The sequence below is a fragment of the Diceros bicornis genome, chromosome 20 (assembly GCF_020826845.1).
Source record: "Diceros bicornis minor isolate mBicDic1 chromosome 20, mDicBic1.mat.cur, whole genome shotgun sequence".
Taxonomy (NCBI): domain Eukaryota; kingdom Metazoa; phylum Chordata; class Mammalia; order Perissodactyla; family Rhinocerotidae; genus Diceros; species Diceros bicornis.
Window position 1 is genome coordinate 14,140,440 of NC_080759.1, and position 22,656 is coordinate 14,163,095.

The 22,656-nt window shown below is 33.4% G+C and overlaps 1 protein-coding gene across 2 annotated transcripts in view; it reads right to left on the reverse strand.

The window, feature by feature from the left end:
* IPO11 (importin 11) overlaps positions 1 to 22,656 on the reverse strand; it is a 221,535-nt gene that overhangs the window by 123,565 nt on the left and 75,314 nt on the right. For both annotated transcript variants that reach the window (XM_058564010.1, XM_058564008.1), the window contains 3 exons: positions 18,986 to 19,099; positions 10,854 to 10,969; positions 2,702 to 2,778 (listed from right to left, as the gene is read on the reverse strand). In XM_058564010.1, the coding sequence (XP_058419993.1) occupies positions 2,702 to 2,778; positions 10,854 to 10,969; positions 18,986 to 19,099 (307 nt within the window). The remainder of the gene's footprint in view (positions 1 to 2,701; positions 2,779 to 10,853; positions 10,970 to 18,985; positions 19,100 to 22,656) is intronic.

The following is a 22,656-nucleotide window of genomic DNA, read 5'->3' on the forward strand; positions in this document are numbered from 1 at the left end:
TTGGCAGATGTTAGCACAGGGCTGATCTTCCTCACAAAAAAAAACAAATAAATAATAATAATAAAAATCACTGATCTAATATGTTTTCACTAATAAGAAAAGTTAGTATTCATTTTGATCTATATTTTTAAATGATTAAAATAAATATTCTGGCTATGTTGAAAAATAAATTTTCAAGCTCATCTGAAAGAATGTATAGGCAAAAAGCTACATGTCAAACAATATTAATTAGTTGTGTGAAACTCAAAAATAAATCCTGAAGTCAACTGAATAATAAATATTGAAAAAATAATACTGAAGTCAAGGTAAACTAAACATGCACAGATACAATTTGTAAACAGAATTTCTTCATATTATTGAAGCAAAAATACATACCACAATGCATAAAACAAATTACATATAAATTTTTTTGTTTTGAAAGACAAAAGTAGGAAATATGTAATTCGATAGCACCCATATAATCTACATTCATAAACACTATTTATAAAACAGAATTTTTTAAATCTTTGAAACTTAAATAAGTTTAAATCAAATATCAATTTTCACAAGGATGAAATTTCACTAGTTTTTGATTCAGTTAAGTAACAAATCCCACAGAGCCAGTGGTTAGGTATTTTTTCTTTTAAAATAGCATGTTAATAGTAATAGTAAAAGTAATACACATAATTGCAAAACACTTCAAGAGTACTTACATGTGCCAGACATTGTTCTAAACACATAAAAGTCCTTATTGATTTGTAAGGACTATGCATCAACTACAAAGCTTTCTGTGGTAAAACTGTACTATAATACTTACATAAATCTACACTCAAAATAGTGTCATAAAGGTTATAGTAGGGTTAGTCATATGCTTTTTGTTTAAGTTCTTCTTCCTGGCTACAACTCTTCTCTCCCACATTGTAAAGGCCAGGCATGCTGCATTTGGGGTGGAATACAAAGGTGAAGTGAAATCACTGTGCGCCGTCATCCAGCTGTAAAAATGGCTGAATCCTGTTCATGACAAAGTCGACAATGGGTCTGGTTGAGGTTTCCTTTCTTAGGTCAAGTATAAAGAAGCACTGTGGATTACCCAGAATGGCACTGTATGTGGTCTCCAACTTAGGAAGAACAGAACTCAAGGGCCTTCACCAGAGAGTAAAGGGAAGTGAAAAGGACATTTCCCATTCTCTTTCTCTCTGATGTTTTAAAGACAGACAAAACTTTTCCTAGGAGTCTAGCAATAAGTGACTGGTCTGTTGCCACTGTCTTCATCTTTGGGAATTTTTTTCCATAATTTTATGGGGATGCTAGATGACAAATAGCAAATGGCTCTTCGTTAGGAAATAGAGGGTATTTTGGTATTATTGAGATCTCATCTATTCTGAAGAATTGAATAGAACAGAAAAACTCAAAAACATGAAAGACTAATTACATTATCCAACTACCATGGTCAACCAGCAAATGAAAAGAGATATTTTTTTAATCAGTTATACTTGTGATTTAGTCCACATTCGTTGATACTGTCAAAGAGTGAGTCTACTTTTCCAGTATATCGTTATAGTTCAGTAATATTTTTGCCTCTAATAAAACTACTCACTATAAATAAGTTCTCAGAAAAAATAGTCTTCAGATATTGCCATAATAAGTATGCCTTTTTCCTAGTATTTTCCTACATAAATACCCTCTCCTGACAATATTAAACTATTCAGTTACTATAACCAAAGTTCTAAGGAAGAAACTAAAGATGCTTCATGAATGAGTCTTAAAGAATGGGGACTCTGATGGAAAAAACTTAATAATTTTCACATTTGATAAATAAATGATTTTTAAAAATAGTGTTTTGCATATTGAAAAAGAATCAAAGGGCCAGTAAATAGCACTGTATACAATGAGTTTAAATGTGAATCTGCACTGGTAAAATCTCTCACAAAACAACAACTCTATAAACAAAATATTATTTTTTAAAATTTAAGATGTTACATGCTTGTGAATGGTAGCTGATATGTAACAGAAAAGTACTGATTTTTTAATTATTAATTATCATCAGAATACATGTTCAGATTGGCAAAAAAGACTCTAACTAGATCTCATCCAAGGTGCCTTAATGAGCAGCTCACTCCTAGCACAGTGTCCAAGTTCTCTAGTTTCATGTGCCAAAAGTGTTGCTTCAAAATCAAAGCTTCATGATTTCACAGTTCAAACATAACACTTCAACAAACAACAAATATGATTTTCTATTATTTAATAATCTTCTTTTTGGTAGTTCCCTAGCTAAATCAGAAATACATACAGAGCTCACTCGTGAACAACTGACAGCACCAAGTCATTTTGTAAAAGAAGCTGGATAAAACCATGGTATACAGAAGCAGTTTTACAATACAGTCTTTTAAATACCTTACAGAACTACTATCAAACATAGCAATTTTACTAAGCAAAGTTCAAATTTAATTAGTAATTAGTTTCCTAAGAATAAACTGTTTTTATTTAGTAATATAAATAAAAATTAAAATATAGTAAATTTAGTGTTTGCTCTTTAATAAGCAGAAATGGTTCTAATTTTGTTATATAGAAAAAAAATCTAGAAATTATTAAAACATTATCTAACTTATTTGTCAATATCAGGGACTTCATAAAAACAAAAGGTATAATTTAAAGTCACCTTTAATTGCCAAAATTATGGCTGCATTCAAAAACAGTAGGAAGTTTACGCTTTAATACGTACCAAGAAGTGGTGACATATTCTGAAATATACGAAGCAACTCTGGTGTAATACATGGGCTGTTTTCCAAAGTCACTAACCTAGGAAGAAAAAAACATGATTAAATCACTTTCCATAATCATTAAAACTATCAACAATGCAACCTAAATATAAAAAAACTGTGCCATCCAAAGGAAGAAAAACGGACAATACAGAAACTTATAAAAATTATCTTTCTAGGAAAAAAATTACCAAATTCATTAAAATCAAAAACCTATCTATAAACCATATACTATTATTTCTATATACATAGCAAAAATAGTTAGGAAAGTAACCACATACTAATATATTTATAATAATAAAATTATAATGATAAAGCGAAAGCATGATTTTTATAGCTTGGTCAAGGAGAGATAAAAATTATTTTGTTTTTACTTTCTTGATATATTCTTCTGTCACATGTAATTGACATGTCCCTTCAATGAGACACTGGGCTAATTAATTAGTAAAACAACTTATGTTAAATGTTTAATAAATACGAACTTAGTAAAACAATAAATATGAACAAAGGCCATTTACAAGCCAATCTCACTCACAGTATTAGCAATTTAAAATAATCAATGTATAAAAAATAAAATATACGTGGGTTGCAGTTTATTACAGAAGCGTGCAGTTGGTTTACCTCCTCACCACTCCCCCACCCGACAAAGAAGTTAAAGGACAAAAAAACATGATTGTCGCAACAGATGCAAGAAAAAAGTGGCAGGGAATCCTATTCAAAAATCTAACATTGACTATAAAAAGTCTTATCTGATTACAAACAGAAAGGAACTTCCATAACTTTATAAGAGAGTACCTACCAAACACTCACAGAAAACACACCTTGTGATGATATGTTGAAACTATTCTCTGGAAAAAACAGAAACACGCCTCAAAGAACATTCCCTGTTACCTCGCCTATCTTGACATCTATTGAGTGTATGTATAGACGGCCTCTTGCATGATATGCCAAGTAAGTTAATAAAAGATACATGGGTAGGAGAGGAAAAAGTTAAATAGTCTTTATTTACAGAAGATATAACTGATAGAAAAGAAAGAGAGAAAGAATTCATAGACAAATTATTCAAATTACTAAGACAATTCAGCAAGGTCGCTGAATATAGCAATAAAATCAATTAAATTTCTATACATCAAAACAAATACTCAAGATTTAAATGGATACTATAAGAGTCATAAATAACAAAAATCTAACATCATAAAGATGTCAGTTCTCTCTAAACAGTTATACAGAATCAATAAAACTTCAATTCAAATCCCTATATGGTTTTCCCTGAAAATTAGGCAAGCTGATTCTCAAATTTTTTGAAAGGCAAATGACCACGACAAGAAATTTCTCAAGAAAACAAAAAAGTACGGGGAGTGGGGGGAGATACTTGCTTTACCAGATATTATGACTAACTAAAAAAACCACTGTAATTAGTATCACAAACAGAATAGAAAGCACAAAAAACAGACCTTTTCATACATGACAGATGAGGTTCCAAAGGTAAGTAAGGAACGGTTGGACTACTCAGTCTTTGGTGGTGAGATGCTGGACCTCTACCTCACACAAAATTCAGAAATTAATTCCAGGACTTACAGGACAACAGTAAGGCTTTACTTTACAAGATGTCAGGAGAACATTTTTGTGGCTTTAGGTTAGAGAAACATTAAAGGAAAAGACAGATAAATATGACTACATTAAAGTTAAAAATTACTGTGTATCAAAAGATGCTTCAAAAAAGTTAAAATATAAGTCACATATGGGAGAAAATTGTTTGCAATATATGTAACTGACAAAGGAATAGCATCTAAAGGAATAATATCCAAAAGAAGACAATACGAGAAAAATGGACAGAACACATGAACACAAGCATTTCACAGAAGATACAAAAATTGGCAACAAACTTGACTATAAAAAATATAAAAAGATAACTTGACTAGTAATCAAGAAAATGTAAATTATAACCAAAACATGGTACAATTTCATCATATTAGCAGAATTTTATGTCTAACATACCACATACTGGCAAAGCCAGAGAACAGTGGGAATTCTTGCACGCTGCTGACAAGAGTGCAAGTTGATATAATCACTTTGCAAGATAATTATTATCTGGTAAAGCTGAATATGTAAATATGTATATACCTATGACCTAGCAATTCCATTTCTAGACAGAAATGCCTATAGCGCATAAGGTCTCATACATTTGCACTAAGAGTCTCGTACAAAAATGTTCATAGTTGCATTATTTGAACAACAAACCAAATGGCAAATGAGTAAATGAATTGTTACATTCACACCATTAAACCCATCAACATAGATGAATCTCAAAACAGAGAGCAAAAAAAGCAAGTTAGAAGACATGATACGATTTATATAAAGTTAAAATATATTGTTTAGAGATAAACACACATGTGATTTTAAAAACATTACAACACAAGAAAGAAAACCAAGGAATGAAAACAAAAAAAATGGTACAATGGATTATCCTTGGCATGGAAGCAGCATTCAACAAACATGCTTCACAGGCATTCTTACTGTTCCATTTCTTAACCAGGGTATAGAAAATGGATTTTCATTTTTTATAAGTTATAAATAATTAAAAACAATATGAGCTCCATATTATTTTGTATCTATAAACTATTTCACAAATTTTAAATGACTAAAATCAGAGAGGTGGGGTGAGGGGGACACAGGAAAACCCAGCCATCCCCAAAACGGAGTACTTCCCATGCGCACAAGTAATGATATCTCTAGACATCTTACCCTGATCAACAATAACAGGATTTGATTCAATTTTTAAAGAATAAAAATTCAAGAAAGGTAAAAAAGTTTTATCCTATTCAGCTTTAAAATAAACATGAAACCAAAAGAAAAACTACAATCCAGTCATGGGATTTCACTGAGAAAAGAACTGAAGGGCATATTCTAAATACCAGAAGATGTTTAAAAAACGCTTCGTCAATGGGTCCAGATGAAGCTTATCTCTGAAGTTCGTTCCTTCCCTCCCACAGTCATTCCCTTAGTGAAAAAGGCCAGTCAGGGCATTGTCACTCTCACTTCCTATGGTACTTTCCACAGTATAAACCAGGCTATTCAAAAAAGGAAAAAATCTTGCAGAATTTAAACTACTTAAAAACAAAAGGAGACGGTACGTAACTCCAGATTAAACACAGACTTGGAAAGAATAGGAAGGGAGGCAAATAAAGTCAAAGCACTCAAGTCTTTACCATCAAGCAAAGGGGAAAGTTACTATTGTAATGAATAATTAGACAAAGCTATATGTACCAACATCTTTAACTACAGAAATGTAAAATTTAACGTAAACCCTTCCACAAAAAAATAGAAAAGAGAGTATAAAGTAAAAAGACAGACATATTAATTCAACAAATAAATGTAAGAACATCAAAATTCTTTTGAAGTAAAGCATCTTTAGTTAGGTTAACATACAAAATATAAAAATTTGCTCTGTATAGAAGACATAACTAAATTTTAAACAGAAAGGCTAAAATGTAAAAGATGAGCAAAGACAGTTAAGTCAAATTTAAAAATAAATCATATGACTATTAATATCAGATAAAATTTAAATGCAAAAGAATTAAAAGATGGAAAATTAATCACAACATACATATATTACATCCACATGATGCTTCACGAAAATATAAATTTTAAATACTATATTTTATTTCTTAAATCTTTTAACAATACACAAAACTACTAAAATTTTGTGCAGTGAATAATGTTTTTTTAAAACTTACAGATCAAAACTGATAGAAATAAAAAGGGACACTGACACAAAGAAAACTGAATGGGATATTTTAAGAAATCAGTGTAAAGATGAAAAAGCAAAACAATAATGTGAACTATACAACCTACAAGTTAAAAAATATATATATAAAAGTCTGCATCATTACTATTTATGTGAATATATTAAAAAATAGAGCCTATAAGAAGTCATTAAAATTCATATTAAGTTTTAAAAAATTATACAAGTGGATTTAGTGCATTTACAATGCACTAAATCCAGACCTGAACCATATAGTTTGATATCAGCAAAAAATCAACGATGTTGGGTCAAAGAAGTCATTTAAAAAACTGTAATCATTATACATCAAGACTAAAGGGAAATAGGTAGTTACACTTCAAAACAAATCCACAAATTTAAATGTTTTAGCACTTTAGAAAAACCAAGGTAATAAATAACCATTTGTCTTATGGTTTTAAGAAAATACACCCACAACTAAGTGTAGGAAGTAAAAAATCTGAAGCAGAAATAAAGTAATGAAAAGATAGAAACACAGAATTCATAAATCTAACATGTAATTCTTTCATATTAATAAAAAAACTCTAATAAATGTACTTTAAAAAGAGATAAAGTGGGCCGGCCCCATGGCTTAGCTGTTAAGTGCGCACGCTCCGCTGCTGGCGGCCCGGGTTCGGATCCCGGGCGCGCACTGATGCACTGCTACTCCGGCCATGCTGAGGCCGTGCCCCACATACAGCAACTAGAAGGATGTGCAACTATGACATACAACTATCTACTGGGGCTTTGGGGGGAAAAATAAATAAATAAATAAATTATAAAAAAAAAAGAGAGAAAATAAAAATAGCGGAGATAAAACAAATGTCTATAAGTGTTTTAATAACACCTTAAGGGACTAAGTGCTGAAATGAACAGACATCAAAAATCAAAACCAAAACAATATGTATAAACTAACAACTAAGAAACAATCTAAGAACGTTATCAAACTGACTGACTCCTCGGCCCCTGCGATGAGTCCATTTTCAGTTCCCTTTATTATTGAATTTTCAAATGATCAAAAGAATAGATAGTTACTATATTACAGAGACCATTCCAGTATGAAGAAAATTATTTTTAAAAACTGGTAAATTGGTAAAACAAATATAACCCTAATATGAAATCAGATAGCATCATAAAATGTGGATTATAGATCCAACTCAATAAGTAGAGGAAAAGATAAAATTAGATAACATACTAGAAAACATAATTATACAATATATTAAATGTATTAATTCGCCCTACAAAGTAAAGTTTATCTCAACATTTTTTAAAGAGAGTTTTTAAAAAAGGATAAAATCTCCTGAGTAGATGGCAAATATCAACCAAATTAGTCTTTTTTTAAATAATGAAGAACATATTACATTTAATGGTATACAGCTGATGCTGGTTATTGACCAGTATCCACTACCCCATTTTATTTCCTTAAAAAAAACTGTTCATGAAAGGTCTTTTGTTCAAATTCTGTTTAAAAATATTTTATACATGTTTATATTAGGAAAGAAGAAAGACTAAAAATTACTGAGATAAATCTTAGAATGTAGGTTAAATAACAAAGAAAAACAAACTTAAAGCAAGTAGGAAGAGGAGATAAATATAAGAGCAGAAATTAAGAAATACGAAACAAACATGCAACAAAGAGAATTAAAGCCAAAGGCTGGTTCTTGGAGAAGACTAATAACATTAACAAATCTCTAGCAAGATGGATCAAGGGGGGTCGGGGGGGGCGGATCACACAATCTGTCTGAAGTTTCACTTTGTACACACGACCATAAGCATCAACTGATACTGGTTATCCCCAGTAAGTTCAAATTTCCAATCTCCAAGATAACTATTTTATACCTTTGTTCTCATATCTTGCATACATTCCTACTCCAGCCCATAACAGCTGATGACTATGCTTCACATTTTGTTGAGAAAACAGAGGCTATGAGATGGAACACCTTCCTATCTCATTCCTCTATAATAGAAATTCATCTTCCTGCATCCAGTTAAATTAAGTATCCCTGCTGCTTAAAAAAAAAAATCGACCCCTCAACTTGCACTGAATCTCATCCCTTCTTGCAGCCTTCAATTATCTCACTTTCTCTCGAGCCTCACCCATCCCTCTAGACCTCACATTCCCCATACCAGCCAGCTGTTGCCCAATTTCCACACTCCTCTTCATAGTAAAAGTTCTCAAACAAGTTGTCAGTGCTCACAGTCCGTACTTAACTTCTGATTCATGCTTCAACCTACTCCAATTCTAACTTGTGTTCTTTTACTCCACTGAAACCCCTCCTATCATCTCCATGTGGCCAAATTCACCACTCTATACTACTGTTACTAGGACGATCAGCAACATTTGACCTAGCTGACTACTTCTCTTTTAGGAAATAGTCTCTCTTAGCTTGGTTTTCCTCCCACAACAGTAGACAGCTCTTCTTTGTCATCTCTGATGGTTCCTCATGTGACCTCAAAACATTATAAGTTCTTTAGGATTCTGCCCCAAGCAGAACGTTCTCTATCTGCCCTTCTCTTCCTAGGCAATCTCATCAATTCTCAGGCTTTAAGTGTCTTATACAAAGTGCTAACCACTTTACAAACACCATCTCATCCTTAGGACAGTCCTGTGAAGTACAAATTATTTTTCCTCATTTTACAGATAAGGAAACTGAGGCTCACAGAAGATGATTACGAAACTAATGCAGTGGTATTATGGGATTGACACCCATATCTGATTCCAAATATGAGTTCTAACCCACTAAGAAAAATATATGAAGAAATGTGTACCTTGATTCTTTAAAGAAGCTTGGCTATTAATAAATTTTAAAAATGTATTGTAATGATTTTGTTTACATATAACTAAAGGCTAAGAAAAAAGAAATTACCATTAACAGAGCAATGTACTTTTATTATTAGCTGTTCATGTAATCCTTAAAAAATTTACACACCTTTAATAAACACATTAACATACGAAGCCTTTAATCCTGGTAAGTATCTGAGTCTGTCTCTTTACTATAGCTAATGTTTTTAATTTTTCTAATAATCAACATCATATAGTATCTACATGTTTACAGGCAGAGATTAATGTTCTATTTTGTAATCTAGAGTAGGGGTTGGCAAACTACAGTTCATGGGCCAAATCCAAACCATGTCCTATTTCTGTAAGTGATGTTTTATTGGAACACACCCATGTCCATTTGTTTACTTCTTATCTATGACTGCTTTGGTGCTAAAACAGCAGAGTTGAATAGTTAGGACAGAAAGTGCCTAGCCCAGGAAGCCTGAAGTATTTTCCATCTGCTCCTTTACAGAAAAAGTTTACCAACCTATCATCTAGAGTAATCCATCCTGTACAAATAAAAATACATGAACATAAAAGGTTCTGACACATGCTAATTTACAATCAAACCGTCCAGAAGTCATTTAAATTCAAACAACTTAGAAAAGAATATAAAGAACACAAATTGGAAACTAATATCTACCTAGTTAATGTTTTAAAATCATCCATCTAGTATTCTGGTATAGATCATTAATTTATAATTTGCCCCAAAGACAATTTCTAAGAATCAAAAAACTGTTAATTCCAAGACATCTAAACAAAACTAAGGAAAGAAGAACAGAAGGACAGACGGACACCACAAACGTTAATTTTTTTCTATGGTTAATTTCTGCGATTTGCTTTTTTTATTCCAACAGTCAGTTTATATATTGGAATTTTTAAACCTTTCCTGTATTATAAACTACATCTTAAATAAAGATTGGCCCTACAGAAAACTGCCGCCATCAGGAAGATAACCTTCATAAAGCAAAAGGATCTTCTAGTACAGTTCCTTACACAGTTTGTGGCACTAAGCTGCCACAGAAACAGGGTGTTCTTTTTTCACTTCTTAACACTATATACTACTTACTCAATAAAATAATAAGTCAAGACTAACAGCACTAACATTTGGGGCTGAAGTATAATATCTCAGTACTTACTGGATAAGGTAGTAAGAGGTTGAAAAATAACTCCTCAACATCCCCCAAAACATCTCATTTAACACACTGGAAGTTTTAAGTGAATTTTTAGTTTTGAAAATTTATCAAGATCCCCATATTCCAAATTCAAAAAGATGAAACACAGCTGAGTTCTTACTGAAATATCCTCTTTAACTTTGATTATTATAAGCCTACACTGAGTGAAAGCTGCCAAGAAAAGATGGAGTTACCCAACTCGGGGAAACTGATCTTGTTTTTGTTTTTAAATGCTGAATTTTTAAGCCCTGTTACATGACCTTTGCTTTATTGGAATGAGAGTAGGGAAGACCAGGAAAAAAAAAGTAAGACCCATGGTATTAAGATTTTCCTCTTACCATAATTCTAAACCATCTTCCAGAAGATAAACATGTGGAGGCTGGGAAACATCTGTACTCAGTTGAATAACTGGGAGCAGGAAAGGGTACAGGTTCTTGCTGTCTGCTCCTAATCCCTATGGGAAGTATAAATAAAACTTAACATAAGACACTCTAAGGTCCCACACCCCACCAAAAAATCACCTATCATATAAAAAAGCCCTAAAACCAACTTACAAAAAATAAATCAATCAGATTTTTAAAGAATGGTCCTAATTATAACCACTACTAAAATAAAGTTAGTTCTGTTCACAATTGGAAAGTAGCAAAAAAATATTATTCAATTGCCTAATGGTAGTAAAACTATATACACCAAGGCTACACACATCGGTTCATTTTAAGAGATTCCACATGTAAATATTTATTTTCCCCTCTCTGATTACTGAAGAGGTGTTAACAGTGATATATTAAATTCTATAAATGATCTCACCTAAATAATCTAAAATGAACCCAACCTAAATGTCCATCAGTAAGATAATTAAATTATAGTACATTCATATTCTAGGATACTGAGTAGCCATGAGAAAGGATTAGGCATGGAATGAAAACAATCTCAAAAATAAATACAAATTGGGGGCCAGCACAGTGGCATAGTGGTTAAGTATTCGCGCTCCACTTCGGCGGCGTGGGGTTCGTGGGTTCAGATCCCAGGCACGGACTTACACACTGCTCATCAAGCCATGCTGTGGCGGCATACAAAATAGAGAAACACTGACATAGACGTTAGCCCAGGGACAATCTTCCTCAAGCGAAAAGAGGAAGATTGGCAACACATGTTAGCTCAGGGCCAGTCTTCCTCACCAAAAAAAAAAATAAACAAAACAAAAAAATACAAATGGGATTAAAAAAGTGCAAAAGTGTGTATAACAATCCCACATACCAAAGAATTTTTTTAAATAGCTATATGTCTATATGCAGATATATGCATAAAAATGTTTCTTGGGAGCAAATAGGAAAAACTGTTTAATACCAGTTAAATATAGGAAGGGGAAAAGGATGTTGGAAGGGGATAAAAGGAGGATTTTTGGTTTTTTTCTTTTTTGAAAACTTTTTAAAAAATACGTACATGTTATTTTTTCAATTAATTTTTGCTAATATTTTTAGTGAGCCAAGAACACAAAGATGGAGGAAGAAGAGGGAGTTTTATTTAAAATTCTAGTCTGGCTAATTATTGCCTTATGGAGGTTGACTTAGTGTATCACACTAAATCTAAGCACATGGAAAGAAAAGAAAAAAGACAAAAAGTCAATTTCTAATCCATAATAATCTCTATAATTTGATAAACACATAAAGGAAACCAAATAAACTATCAAACACCTCCTGACAGGAAATAATTCAAATGTCAATATAGTTTATAGCAAATTACAGTGCAACAAAATATGTATTTATTCCCCTTTTGATGACATATATACTAAACTCTATTTTTATCAGTGGGGCATAGATACTTCAGTAGAAATATATAAAGCTTATCTTTAAATATGTTAAGCATAAGTTTGACCCTATCTATAACTAAAAATCAGTTGCAAGACCTTATTAAAGATTTTTCCAAAGGAAGAGAATTATAAAAATGTCACATTTAATAAAGTAGTACTTTGGGCCTTAAAATTCAGTTCAATTTCACTCTCAATAACTCAATCTTTAATAGAACAAAAAAGAAAGAACATTAAGAAAAACTAGTCAAGTTCATTTTGATTATCAAGTAGACTTAAAATTTCCTAGAAAAATTAGAATCTATCTACTTAGTGTATATCCCACAGAGGACAGTACGCTAGCATTAGCAAAACTAAAGTAAGCAACTTCTAAACACAGAAGACTCCCTCAAGCCCTAAAGAGATTCCCCTTTGTAATCTAGTGGCCTGAAGAATGTATCCAATCCCAGATATGCAGCTTTAAGTAAATCTGAACATTCTTTCAGCCCATAGTTATAACTACAAGACACTGTCTACAATAGTATGAAATAACTACAGTTATAACAAGACATTGTCTACAATACTATGAAAGCTCAAAAATAAATTCATCAGTTATTAATAAAATTATCAGAAATGGTTAAAAGGAGAAAAACAATATTGTACTATAATTACATAAGACGTAAGGGAAATTAGGTGAAGGGTACAAGGGAGTATCTCTGTACTATCTTTGCAATTGCCTGTGAACATATAATTTTTTTTTTAAGTTAAGGGGGAAAAAAAGAATAACACTCTCTAAAAACTGGCATTTATCAGGGTACTGTCTTTGGCTCTCTTCTCATGTCCCACACACATGCTGATAATGTCCAACTCTATTATCTCCAACCCAAATCTCTGAACTCCAGACTCTCCGAATGACTACAGTACATCATTACCCAGAAGGCATCTCAAACTCTTAAGTCTACTACTGAACCAACTCACTGTCTTCCTAAAAAACAGTTCCTCTTCCTGCATTTCCTGACCCAAGGAACATGAACCACTATCTATCTAGTGATAAGTCATATTGCAATCACCTCCTGGTTCCTCCTCCTCTTCACCGCACATCTAAACAATCCTTAATTCTCTCTCTCTAATATTTTTCAAATTTTTCCCTTCAGGTAATCAATCATCTCTTTCATGGTTAACAGAAGAGCCTCCCAACTATTTTCCTTGACTTTAGTTTTATTCCACTCCAAACCAATGTCCCCACTGGTGCCCTGATTATCTTCCTTAAATAAAAATGTTAACACTCCTTCCTCTGAACTTCAAGACATGTTCTTCATGCCTTCCTGACTAGGTCCCTACACCCAAGCTCTGTATTCTACGTTCCAGGCATATCAAACAACTCAGTATCAGAAATCACTGTGTTAACATCTGGAGAAGGCTTGCAGATTTAACACATGTATCTACTACTGTTCTCTCCCAAGATCCACTAAAAAGATATAAGAGGATTTGTTTTTAAAGACCTAAAACCATAAGTATAAAGATAGCATAGGAAGAGATAAAAGCAACTCATTTTTGGAAGCTGGAAAAAAAGACAAGTGGTAACTGACAGCAGACTCAGAAAACCAAAGCTCAAAGTCAACAGTGAAAAAAGAGCAAGAAGCAACTTGATTTACATTACAGAAACTCTGAAAGACTCAGGAACTGACACCACCAGGTCTTTTGGGAAGGGGGAAGTTGAAGGGGAGGTATTCAAAATAAGAGGACCTTTAGAAGGTGTTTAAAAAGCAGTTTGATGCCAAGATTTCATCAATGTGCAGAAACAGTCCAACAAGTGGCCCTCCCCTGAACCAGCATTTTCTGGTAAGGTAAAACAAATGGTCTCAAGACAGGGAGAGATCAGGTAACCAAGAGCAGGGATACTATATGAAATAGGGAGATGTAATATGTAACAGGCAGGAGACTGAAGGATCTTTCACCGAGGAAAGATCTCAAAAACATGGAACGTTCCCCTACAAAACAACCCAGCTAGATCATCTGAATGGAAAAATCCAGTCAACATGCGTCCTGTACACACTCAAACCTTCCAATCAGCTTTTTAGTGCCCACACTTAAATTTAAACAGACAAAATGTTGATATAGTTCTTGAAGTTGGGTGATGGTTAACTAAGGATTCATTATACTATTCTTCCTTCTTTTGTGTATACTTCAAATTTTTCACACACACAAAAATAGGCAAACAAGGATAAAGAGATACAATTAAAATATCTAATATGAAAAATAGAGAACAAAAAAAACAAATAGAAAAGAGCACCTTGAAGGAAACAGAAACCATGCAGAGAGATAAAAGTTTGGGAAAATATATTATTGATATCCTTGGTAGAATAAAAGAAAACATTGCATTCATGAAACAAAAATGAAATGCTGTAAAATGATTACTCAACAAAACAAAAAAGAATTCATAGACATTATAGCAGGAAAGAAAAACTCATTAGAAAGGTTGAAAGATAAAGTTGAGGAAATTCCCCAGAAAGAAGAGCAACATGACAAAGAGAAGAAAAAGCAGAAAAGACTAGTAAGAAAAATAGAGGACTGGTTCATTCATCTTTCATCTAAGTGATAAGAAGTTCAGACAGAAACAAAAAAAAGAACATGAAGGGAAAGAAATAATCAATAAAATACAATAAAGTTATCTAGAACCGAAGAACATGAGTTTCCAATCTGAAATATCCACCAAGTATCCAGAACACTGGGATGAAAATATACCTACATCATCATAAAATTGAAAACAGGAACACAAAGATCATACAAGTTGCCAAAGAGGGGAAGGAGGGATGATGTATTCAAGAATCAGGAATTAAAATGGGTCTGGGTTTCTAAGTGCAACTCTGGAAAGCTAAAAGACAAAGGAAAAATGCCTCTAAAATTTTTAGGGAAAATCTAGAATTCTATACCCAGTCATACTACTAATCAATGTGAAAACAGAATAAAGACATTTTCACACATGCAAAATCTCAAAAAAACTGACCTCTCTTGTATCTTTTGCAGAATGCCACTAGCATCCTCCAAAATTCTCCATCAGAAAGAGGAGGTAAAACAAGCAAGAAGACAGGTACAGACAATAGGCATCCCACAGACAGGACAGGCAAGAAGAACCCTTTTGATGACAGTGAAGAGTATCCAGTTATAACAGCTGTGCACAAGCATAGAGTAAAACCGGTCCAGATTAAAGCACATAAGAATCTTCCAGATATCAAGATGACGAAAGTAACAAGATACCTGATGTGTCTGAACATACTGAGGAAACATTTAGATAATAGGTGAAGAGTATGGGTTCAATTACATAGAAAATTAAATGTAGTAGGCAGAATCCTAAGAAGACCACCTATGGTTCCTGGCCCTAGGGTACACAGACCATTCCCCAGTGATTCAACCAAACACTAATCTAGATACTACTCTGAAGAAATTTTTTTTTTGGTGAGAAAGATTTACTCTGAGCTAAAATCTGTTGCCAAGCTCCCTCTTTTTTTTTTTTTTTTTTTGCTTGAGGAAGACTAGCCCTGAGCTGACATCTGTGCCAATCTTCCTCTATTTTGTATGTGGGTCACCGCCACAGAATGGCTTGACAAGTGGTGTAGTTCCATACCTAGGATCCAACCTGCGAACCCAGGCCACCAAAGCAGAGCGCAACAGACCCAAGCACTACACCAAGGGGCCAGCCCCCTGTGAACAAATTTTACAGATATGATTAAGGTCCCAAATCAAGTGACCTTAAGATAGGAAAAGTATCCAATTAGGCCTGACCTAATCACCTGAGCTCTTCAAGAGAGTTTTCTCTGGCTAGCTGCATAGAGGAAGTCGGAGATTCAAAGCCTCAGGGAATCTGACACATGAGAATTTCTCCTCTGCTAACACTGAAGATGATGCGGGTCAAGTCTCAAAGAATGTGGCTGGACTCTAGAGTCTGAGAGACGCCCCAGCTGACAGTAAAAAAGTAAACTGAGATCTCAGTCCTACATATCAAGGAACTGATTTCTGCCAACAAGCTGAGTGAGTACGGAAATAGATTTTCCACCAAAGCCTCCAAGGCAGAGCTTAGCCTGGAACACACCTCCATTTCAGCCTGTCAGATCCTGATCAAAGAGTACAAACATGGTGTGCTGGACCTCTGACTTACAGAACTATGAGTTAATAAATGCATGTTATTTTAAGCCACTAAGTTTAACATAATTTGTTACACAGTAAGGTAAAATATAAACTAAAAAAATTATTAATACATGAGTGGAGATCAGAGGAATGGTTGCACAAGAAAGAAAATTAAACATAACATAATGATACATATGCATTTAATAGCCTTTATATAGTCACACAAATAAAAACACTAAATAGTGACCTAACAAACTATAATGTAACTATATGGGGAGGATGGGGGAACAGGAGTCACATAAAGGGGAATGAAAGAATAATCTTCATCTTGTATACAGGGAAGTCAAGAGATAACGTCTACAACGCTTAGATTAAGAATGAACAATATAAGTATGTTACTTAGAGCTAAAGAGATAAAAAGCCTAAAAGATGGGCTCTAAGTGTTGAAACTGGATTCCTCCACCAAATAGGAACTGGAGATACTGCTACTTTTCATAAAAAGTCTTCAAGAACTGACTCCTTAACCTACCCATATGTAAAACTGATCAATATATAAACCCAAAAAAAGAAACAAAAAGTACCACGTTCTCTCATGCCTAGGGGGCTTTACACACGCTGGCCCATTTGTTTAAAATATCCTTACCATTCTCATCCCTGAACCACCATCTCATTAACACCTCTTGTTTAGCACTATTTAACACCAACACTATTTGGGTACCACCTCTGTCAGGAAGCCTTCCCTGATATCCCACCTCACCCTCAAGTCTGAGATAGGTAACACACAATGTGCCCCCACAACACCATGTTCTTATTGCTAAAAGAGCACTTAACTGTTTAGTCTTCTCCTAGACAGCCACATTCACAAAGAGCTTGCCCTATTCATTTCTGTATCCCACTGCCAAATACCACATATTGCACATTGCAGGTGTTCAAAAACTATTTATTGTATGAATAAATGCTTACTCCCACTGAGAACATTTACTGCAGATTAGAAAGTTTCAGTCATTAATCCCCTCCCCAGTCAGAGACTACCAGTCTGGGTTCCCAGAATTTAAAAATAAAAATGTATAAATACTTACACTAGTATTTGCCTGTGAAATTTTAAAAGTCAAAAGATGGCAGTGTTTTGCATGAAAGGAAACTTACCAATAACCCTTAGTACAATCTTCTCAAACGACTGAAAAACTTATTTTAAGCTACACTCTCAGTTTTAATATTAAACATTATATGCTTTCTCCAAAAAGGGTGGATAATTACTTGGCTGGAATCTTGCACCCTTGGCCTACAAATACACAGGGTACGTAGGTGTCATGATTAAAGGAAAAGGCCCTATACACTCCAAACGTTCCATGTAAGTTACTCTGGCCTCCTAAGATTTCCTGAGGTAACACCACTGAAGAGACACAGAAGCTGGGTTTTTTCACACTTCCTTCATAAAACTCTCAAATTGAGTCTAAAAACACATTTTGGCAGAGACGTAATACAAAAGGTATGGATATCACTCTGTTCTGTCACTTATGAGAGCAATCTCAGGCTAGTCACTAACCTTCTCGTGGCCTTGGTACCCTCAACTATAAAAGGGATACAATTTCTCAGGATAAACATAAGAATTAAAGGGTAAACAGGAAGAACTGCTAAGCCAGATACTCATTAAAAATAAAAAGAAAGTGCTTTTAAAAAAATTTTGTATCACTATTCTTCTATCTAAAACCACCTTAGACAGAAATTTGGAACTATAAAATTCATCCTTAAATATTTACTGAAAGAATGAGTTTACCCTTCAAAAAAGTATCAGGGTGCCTGAGAAAGGTTTTTTTAAAACTAATATTAGAAAGTTATTTTTTTTTTAACTTATTAGAACATTTTAGAGTAGTAATTCTTAATTTAGAGAGAGATCTCTCTATGGGAAAATCTAACAAACTTTGGGTCAAGGGCAGTACAAATCACTTCAGCATCCCTGCACCCAGATGTCCTGAGTCTTGGTGTTAGGCTCCGCCCTCTCTATACTGTCATCTTCAGACTATAATTCACTATAACAGTTCAAATGAGAACTACAGTCCCGTTCTCTCTCTCTCTCCAGTTTTAGGTTCTGCTCTACCTGCTGCACATCCCAACACCTCAAGGTTAAGATGTCTATAATCAAATTCACTCCTCCTCTCAAAAGCAACTCATCTATTATCCTGCCTTCCCCATTTATGAAAGGCAAAATTTTTATTTTAAATCAAGAAAAAAGAATGAAAATGGAGAGTACATTTATGTAGAAAAGCCCTGAATACCAAGGACACTGCACGCAAGGACTGCACAAATCAGGAGTCTACCATCACTGGACCACGAAACCCGATGAAAGAACTCATCTTTAAAAAGGAGAGAATATCTTTCAGATGTCAAAAAATGTCCAAAGTAAACAGACAGAAGGTGTTTTTAAAACTGTTTAGATCACACATGAAAAAGACAAAATCTAAGGTCTTTCACTACCATTAATATAAATCACATGAAAACAATGAAAAATTTTAAAGAAGAAAAAATACTAAACTAAGAAACTGTGCAGAAGTAACTTACCTGAACAAGATGAATAAGTGTTGTGAGAATAGCACATCTCAACATATTGTGTTCTTCACTCTGCTTCCAAAGAAGAGGCAAATACTGTACCAAACATCCGACATACGGTCGTATCTATCACAACAGAAGTAGGGGAAGCAAAAGAATTGTATTAGTAAAGAAGGCAACTTACTTCAAGAAACAATGACAGACTTATTAAGTGCCAGGCAGCAAATATTTAATACTAGATGTACTGTATTAAGCATATATCCTTTTAAAGATAAATTAGACATCACATAGAGACAGAGTTTTATGGTAAATATTTTTAAACAATTTTAAACAAGTACCAAATTTACTGCATGAAATAAAATTTAGTAATACAAAACAACATACTGAAGCTAGTTATTTCTTTAGAGTTCAATAGAAAATGCTGTTATATCCTGGTTCTTTTTAATAAAACAGCTTACTTAACTGGAAATTATACCGTTTTAAAAAGAATCAGCATTTACTCATTCATTCAACAATTATCTGATAGCATCTTCCAAATATCAGGCCCTGAGGACAAGGCACTGGAAAGAAAAGGATGTGAAGGCAGACACTCAAATCCTTACGATGATAAGGATACTGCAATGGTACAGTGGAAACACAGGACAAGAAAATCCTTTTCCAAGGATAAAACTGTTAAGCCCACTATGGATGAAGTTAACCAGTTTTAAAAATACACCCTAAAGCACAGGACAGCTTGACAGTGAGTTTCTTGGAAAATACAATGAATCTACACCGAAGCTGAAAAGCACTCCAGCTCTAGGCTTACAGTCACAGTATTGGGAATTGCTCTGATGAGAGCACCCTTGGTAATAAAAGAGAAATACTAGACCTTCACAGCTTCAACACTATTTCAATCACACAGATTAAAATAAGAAACTGCTCCCAGAAAGAGTGAGAGTTTCCTTATTCTGCTTATAAAACATCATACACTAAAAGGGCAGCAAAAAAACTGTAGGATTTGTTCCCCCTGGGTGGGGTGGGGGGGCACAGAAAGATAAGAAGTTAAATATTTGCCCACATATTTCAGTGAGATAAAGCTGAATAAATATTAAAAGACTCTTTACTTATTATATATTACCTTATTTTCAGATTTTGAATCATACTATTACAATAGATATTTATTGAGCACTAATTTTGCTAAGTGCTCTATCTCAAAGATCACTCCAATTAGCTTATGAAAGCAGACAAATTAACATGTAAAAACACAGGTTTCAAAGTACCTAACTCATTCATACTCAACTAAAAACGGCATATAACAGCCTGTTCTACTGATAAGAAAAATAAACTGGTTTTAGTTTTGAACAAATAGAATATTTTCCAAAGAATGGCAGAAAGAAAGTATATGCTATGAATTATAGATACAGCAGGTAATAAAACCAAAGTAATCAGTTACATTTGAAAGTCATAAAATATTTATAACCCAATCTTAGCTGCTCCTTAGAATGTATGATATTCTAAATTAAAATTAATGCTTCAAAAACACTACCTCAAAAATCACCCATAGAGTCACTGTTGCCAAAAAGGGCTGAGGATTAGAAAACAGAGTGATGACATGAGAGCCAAACACATTCCCTTAGGGTAGGAGGAGGGAGGTTAAAAAATACATTATAGGGGCAGCTAAGGAAATCTGAATACGGACTTGATATCAGACAATAGCACTGCATCAATGTTAAGTTCCCGAGTCTAATCATGGTCATGATTAAGAACAAGTCTAATATTTTGGGATGAAATGTCATGATGTTTGTAACTAAAATTCAAATGCTTAAATTAAAAAAAATCTGTATATGCACATACATAAAAAAAGAGCAAGTGTGGTAAAATGTTAGTAACTGAACTAGATGAAGGATATATGGGTGGTGATTTATTGCAATTTTTCTGTATATTTGAAATTTTTCAATAAAAAGACGTGAAAGAAAAAATATTGTCCATATTTCCAAAAATGATAATGGGGTTTTTTGGTAGCCCAATATCAATTATTTGCATAACATTTAAAAACCACATGGAACTAAGAATGTTTCATAGACTTCAGGCTAAATAATAACCCTATAAGAGAAACTGAACAATCAACATAACACAATTGAGATGAAAAAGTATACCAAATGTACTCTTCTTTTGGCACCTCTACTCCAAAACAAAAAAAACAAAAAAGACAAACAGAATTTGGGGAAGTATTACAAGTATTCCAGTCTTATGAGTTAGTTCATCATATAAGGGAGATATCCACTTTCATTCATAACTCATTACTGAAAACATGTGAAAAGCAAATCTGTGACAGTCTAACAAATGCTTTAACAAGGGTTCCATCCATAGGGGGTTTTGAAAAATAAATCCCTAAAGACAACTCATCTCTTAGATAACATTTTCAACAGAATATTTAATATTTCACACAGGCACCTTAATTTTGTTCTTTTCCTTCAGAAATGCGTCAAGAGCATCTGCCTGACATCACACCTGATGACTACATATTTTTTCTGACTATGTATTTATGGGATCCCTGCACTGGAATAATTTAATTATAGGTTTTCAGCCACTTTTTTAACAAGCAGAGGAAATATAATCTTCAAATAATTGCACGCTATGGTATAAAGATGGTGACTTCACTGAAACTTCAAAATTAAACTATTATGTGTCAGAAAGCAGTGTTTTAAGATGGCTCAAAATGTTTGCAACCTAATGGACAAAAATCAAATTTAGTATATGACCGATAGTTGAAGGATATATAAATAACAGTGTTGTTCAAAGGTTAACAGAGGAAAAAGTTAAAAGAATCAGACTACTGAAAGCATTTTTCATAATCATTTCCTATCTGAGTTCTGAAAGCAAAAAGTACTACTGGTAACTATATCTTATTGTTATTTATTGAGGACATAGTCATCTGAGCTGCTTAGGCTATTTGTGTTCTGAAAGATGCGTATGGATAGAAACATAAAAGCATTTTTAGATTTACTAAGCAAGAGGAATTTCAAATTTTTGGAGAAAAACGTTTAGTTAGAGGTTTGGGGAGATGCAGGTAAGAAAATTCATTTCTACCAAAAAAAAAAATCTTCTTGAAGAAATTTCCATTAGCCAGATAATATCTAAATAAGATTATTTAAAAAATGGCAAAATCTTGTTTCTATAATCAATTTTTTTAAACAAATAATTTATTGCAATTGTATAGTGATCTAAAGCATACTGAACATTTGCAATAATTTCATACTCACCAAAGCTTATGAGTTACGTGAGCTCAGAATTATCTCTACCATTTTATACATGAGGACACAAGGTTAAAGACCAGCCCAAACTAAGCAGCAGAACAGGGACTTGAAATGAGTTTAAAATACAGTTTCAATGACCAAACTCTCTCAATGTTGTTTATAAACCAATATCAAAATGAAATGCTGTAAGTAACGTAATAAGAACCCCAAGTGCTAAGAAAATTGTAAAATATTACTACTTTTAGACACCAGAACCCAGATTTCCTCAAAATGATTAATGGTTACTCAAAACTGCCAGTGGAGTTGCATAATGTTGAGTTTGAATCCTGGTAATGCCACTAACATGTCTGAACTTCAACAAGTTCCTTCAAGTCTCAAATTGTTTGAGATAATAAATTCTAGACACCATCCAAAGATTTTTGTGAGGATTAAATGAGATACATACAC